This window comes from Vigna radiata, chromosome 7, assembly GCF_000741045.1.
Source record: "Vigna radiata var. radiata cultivar VC1973A chromosome 7, Vradiata_ver6, whole genome shotgun sequence".
NCBI lineage: Eukaryota > Viridiplantae > Streptophyta > Magnoliopsida > Fabales > Fabaceae > Vigna > Vigna radiata.
Window position 1 is genome coordinate 2,600,313 of NC_028357.1, and position 5,812 is coordinate 2,606,124.

The 5,812-nt window shown below is 34.0% G+C and overlaps 1 protein-coding gene across 1 annotated transcript; it reads right to left on the reverse strand.

Moving 5' to 3' along the window:
- Positions 1 to 1,047: 1,047 nt before the first annotated feature.
- Positions 1,048 to 5,188, reverse strand: LOC106769218 (la-related protein 1C). The gene is made up of 6 exons (XM_014654740.2): positions 4,544 to 5,188; positions 3,727 to 4,240; positions 3,486 to 3,642; positions 3,295 to 3,385; positions 2,162 to 2,233; positions 1,048 to 2,042 (listed from the first exon to the last, which is right to left on the reverse strand). The coding sequence occupies exons 1-6, from the start codon at positions 4,889 to 4,891 to the stop codon at positions 1,767 to 1,769; spliced, it is 1,458 nt and encodes a 485-aa protein (XP_014510226.1). The 5' UTR covers positions 4,892 to 5,188; the 3' UTR covers positions 1,048 to 1,766.
- Between the last annotated feature and the right edge of the window lie 624 nt (positions 5,189 to 5,812).

The window sequence follows — 5,812 nt, forward strand, 5'->3', positions numbered from 1 at the left end:
TTTTTTCAATCTGGTATTTATTATTTAAATTTTTAAGTTATTGGGTATCTTGTTTTCTTATGTTACCTACGTGTGTCTAAGTGTTAAAAATTATGGAATTTCGAAATTAATGTAAAAAGTATTATTATCGGAAAGAATTGATTTTAAAAAAATGTATTTTCTACATAAATATTTGACACGGTATATTATGTATATTATCTGACTAAATTTTATACCCAAGTATGTTATTCGGAATTTGAATTTCAAAATTCGTAGGGATGCAGGTAGAAATTGATGAGATGCAAGAAGCAATTATAAAAAAAAATCTGGGACTGGGACATTTTTGGAATTACATAGTTAAATAAAAAAGCAAATATAAGAGTTATTTTTAGGAAAATGTATTATATGATTTGCATACAAAAGAAAAATCTAATAATATTTTTTACTTCTTTTTGTATTGTTCATGTATCCCAAATATTTAATTATGTATCCCAAATAATATATATATATATATATATATATATATATATATATATATATATATATATATATATATATATCTTTCTTATATTTTTAAATACAATTATTTCCGTATTTTCTAAATATAAGTCGCAAAATAAAACACGTCATATAGAAAAGTACAGAAAATCGTCCAGCGCTCAAATATGGAAAGGACAAAACTAGATTACAAGTGCTTGTGCTGAAAAGCATGAAATTGATTTAATTGCTAGAATTGTTCAAAGTGAGCTTCTCATTAAATAAAACTTAAATTTAAAAGTTTTCATAAGAGTTGTATGAAAAAGTCAATATATTGAAATAAAATTTTACATCACACTGAGAAAACTTCGCATGAATGCTAGTCGTATAAACTCATTGGGCCAAAAAGAATTTCACAACCAAGATGTATAAAAATACTTCGAATGCAAAGTTCACCTTATAAAATACAACTTAACTATTTTAAAACTTAATTCGAAAACTATATTTATTCTCTTCATTTACTGTGATTATAAGACTGTATGCATAAGATATGAAGTTGGTAATAATTATTTGAAAACGTTAAGCCTAAAATAAAGAGTAAACGAATTACATGAACAGGAATAAGGAAGACAAGTTCCATGGAGTGCAAAAAATTGGAAGTTTTAAATAACCCCCCACAGGGACAAATTTATGGCTAGTAAGAGTTTGAATGAAAAGGAAAAAAAGGTGTAGTCATTTCCAAATATGATGTGAAGGGGAAATAGCAAGGGACATCATACAACGATTGAGTGAAGAAGCAGTTGCGGCAGAAGCTCCGTCAGCAGAAAGCCATGTTCCCCTTCACTCAGTCAACTAGTAGCTATCAAACTCATTCAACACCCATTGATCCATCTCACATATAATGCTCCTAAACCAGGTGGTAACATGAACCCCAAACAATTTTAAAAGCAGCCAAGGGGGAATTCAGGGGAATAAAAACAAAAAATAATCCCCACATTAAAGTAAACTACCATCCCACCATTGGAGTAGGAACATTACACCCCATATAAACAAGTAATCACAAGAGTAATGCTACTAGCTCCAAAACACAAAATATAAATGCGCCTTTTCCGGGCCATTTTTACCATTTGGTGTTTTTTTCTGTTTTATAAAAAGGTATTTTCTTCCCATTTCTCAATCATGTTTTCCTAGATACCTCATGAGAAATCATGTCCCACTGTGCGATATGTAAAAATTGAGACCATGATCCCTGCTTCCTGCCTCCCTCTGAAGAATATTCTTCAAAAATGTTTTAAAGAACAGATGCAGCTCTAATTTCTGGCAGAAATAGAATGATCTGAAACTTGAATGCCAACTTGTCCAGTACTCTCGCTAGTGGAAAGCAGATATTGACCATTCAATTCCCCGAAGGGACTATCCTGTGAAACATCTAATACCCCAGTATCATCATTCATAGTTGTTTCCAGCGTAATGTTTTGGACTTGTTCTGCCAGTTGTCCAACGGTTTGAGAACCTCTAGAATTAGGAAGCTGAGCAGGAGGCATGATCCATCTCCTCCAATCATTTCTTTTCCTAACTTTGTCACCCTATAATCCAAGAGGAATAAGTTTAACATAAAATAGATTTAACAAACAAATATAATCCAATTGTCCTGTTTACTTAAATTTTAAAACAGGGAGATAGGATGCTAGTTTAACAAAAATACCTGAATTTCAACAACAGATGACGCTCGAACAGCATCTATCACAGTCTGAATATTTTCAGTCAAATACTTGACCTACGACATAAAAAAAATAGTCATCTAATGATGAACAATGCTTCATCTACGTATCCAAAATAGAAGAATCGGCAAAAGAACAAAAATTGGTCAGAATACTAACTGAAATCACAAAAGAAAAGAAAAAACAAAACATAATATAAGGAAAACTCTAACAGACTACCCCACATATAATGTTCAGCTTTAGAAGTGATTCTACAATAATCAGATACAATAAGCAAAATCCTCCACTTCCATTTTACCTATGTCAGTAAATCAAACTCTATACACATTATTAGTCACTCAAATAAATAAGTCACTCAAATCACGGCTTGTACATCAACACAACACCATCAAGAGACATATGAATATGGAACTCCTCAAAAAGATGGTAAAAATTTGAGTATAGCAAAACTTGGTTCATTCAAGTCACCTCACAAATCATAAAAGCAAATGGTGTACCGTTTTCCCAACCTGGTACGTTTGTGTATACCCTGCAATATTACTCTTACTACCCACCTATATCCATCTAATTCAACAATAAGTTATTGCAGGGATCATATTCATATCTGAGGTATATAGTTCAAATAACCCCAAGAGATAAATAACAGAAAATCAAAAGGATAATCACACTGAGGTTTGTATCCAAGCCTTTCTAGTCTAACAAGGGTGGTGAATAATTCATGTATCAACCAAAGTACATTGTTGGAACCCAGCAATCATTAGATTTTGATCCATACTGAATGTAGCACTTACCATGCACCTAGCCGTAATACATTGATTTTAAGAGTAAATTCATACTTCTCTCAAAGATTTTCTAATATAACCTAAAAAAACAAAAAACCTATACTACAACTGTTTGTTATCCCATGAATGTCATGGAAAGGATAATAAAATATAGGATAGATTGGATAACGAGAATGTTACTACATATGTCATCAATCACTATCCAATATAGAGAGCATCAAACAATACAACAGAAAGTGCAGTATGGTATTATTAATCAGCTACAAACCCGATCAACCAACCAATTTCCCATATATAAAAAAATCAGGCAACCAAATACCACCAAACCAACTTACTTTCTTGAAGTTTGATATTAAACTTATAGGAACCCATCCTTGGTCATCCATGTTCCGCCTTAAGTATATATCTTTAACTAAATTATCATTGCTGAAAAAGACAATGTGTGGTAAATATGCAGACAACTTCTTAAAGCAGTTAAAAATCATAAAAGATGAAAATAGTGATTAATCAAAAGCATAAGCAACACCTGAAATAGTAATCAATCTGGTTCACAATCTTAGAGTGCAAATGATTATCAGTAGGTTGAAAAAACATTGCATTAGGTGGTATTGGAGAGACAAAGGGGACACCTCTCATTGATTCCATGGGTGGAGGTGGAACATATAACATCTGAGGAGGTAGTTCTGCAAATGCAAACAATTATCAGACCACGAACATAAACAATAAAAACATCATCTGAACATAAACAATAAAACATCATCACGTACCAGGATACCCAATAGAACCATAAGGAGGTCGCATTGCAGGTGGAGGTGGATATATTTGAGCAAGATTAGGAGGTGGTGGAGGCCTAATAAACCTAGGAACGAATCTTGGAGACATATAGTTATCTCTACCATTAAAATTACGGTGATTACTCCAGTCCTGATTCCCACGATCATGATCACGTCTACCCCCATAGTTATGATGGTGACCATCCCCACGCTGATGAGGACCACCACCATTCCGGTGTCTAAAAGAATTCCGTTGTGGCGGATGATCATTAGGCACAAATCCAGCTCTCGGTTGATGCTCTTTAAGAGAAGAATTATAGTTGTGGGACCCAGCAGGAGCCATAAGACCTTGAGGCCCCAACGTTTGTGGAGGAATGTGACCTCCATTAGAAGATGGGTTGAAATTGCCCCGCTTATTAAAAGACTTCTGATGAGTCTGCACAGTGTTGTTCGCACTTACATTATCCCTATCTTGCCTATGTGGCGAAGGAACCACACTTCCAGAACCCTGCAACAGCAATGTACATGTTGCACTTTCAAAAATCTCCATATACCGGACAAACTAAAAGACAGATTCAATTTACAATCACCTACAACAGCCTTGATCTAAATTCTAATATTAAAAAAACCTACACTGCATTATTTTTCAGTTGGTAGAATAGAAAGACAAAACAAACAAACACTAGACAGAACTGAATATTACTACATAAAGTTATTAAAAAATATCTGCCTCAAGTATTTTGTATTTTTTTTTAAAATCAATAATCCCAAATTAACAAAAACAAAAGATGGAAGAGAAAAAAAAAAAAACCTGCAATGATGGCGTAGACATTGCATCCATGGAACCCTTCGCAGATTCCGAAGGTGAAGGCGATTTTGCCGAAGAGCGAGCGGATTCCGACAGTGCGGGCCAGGAATCTGCACCCATGACGGAAGAAGAAGCACCGTTGGAGGGCTTATTCCACGCAGGCCTCTTCCCGCTATTGACATTGTTTCCACCTGCGTTATCAACATCATCTGTCGGAGCAGAATTGATGAAGGCAGAGTCGACAGGCGGAGGCGGAGAGGAAGGAGGCGCAGCTGCAGCCACAATCTGACTCCAGGGTGAGGAGACTCCGGGCTTAGGAGAATGATTGGGAGAGGCACCGTTCGTAGCCATTTGAATCCGAATCGGAATCCCAATCGGATGAGTGTGTGTGAGTATGTGTTAGGGTTAATCTGAATCTCAATCTGCGCGTGTCTGAGAGGTGATCGAGGAGATGGTTATAAAAAAAAATTGGGATTGAGAGAGAGAAAGTGTGTGTATGTGTATATTAGGGTTTGATCTCTCGGATCGCAAGTGGTAGAGGTATTTGGTTTGTTAGAGAGTGTGCATTTATAAGAAGGAGAAGGGGGTGGGGTCACGTTGTTTCTTGTGCTTTTTTGCTCTTCTCACTGTGACTCTCAGAATCAGGGATGAGCTTCCTTCTTATACCAGGTTTTCTGTGACCTACAACTTTACGCAAATACCCCTGTCTGCCAATAAAATATATTCTAAGAAAATATAATTTTTATTCAAGATAATCATATCATAATCCCACCATTTCTTTCAAAATCTACTTCATTTTCATTCTTATTTTTTACTTATCATAATTATAATTATTTTATCTTTTACAAAATTATCTCATCTTTCTGTTTAATATTTCAGACATTCTTCTATTAATATTTTCTGCAGAGAATAGATTACATACACCTCATACCTGATCCTGAGAGTGGCAACTAATTCTTCTTCACCCACCATGCAACTGTATACTGCAACTCCAAATAATGATAACCAAATCAGTTAGACTATATCTTTTCTTACAATAAAATTTTAATATTGGTATATCAATTAAGAGAATAAACTGTTTTTTTAATTTCTTTTTATTTTTAAAAACATTACAAACTTATTTTGTACAAAATATTTGATTAAAAATATATTTTATGAATTATTTTTACTATTAAAAATATAAGATACCTAACTTTTCTCTATTTTTAATTTCTTATGTCTTGAAATTATTCTCATAAATATTCTTCAACAATAGTGTACTTTACCATGATT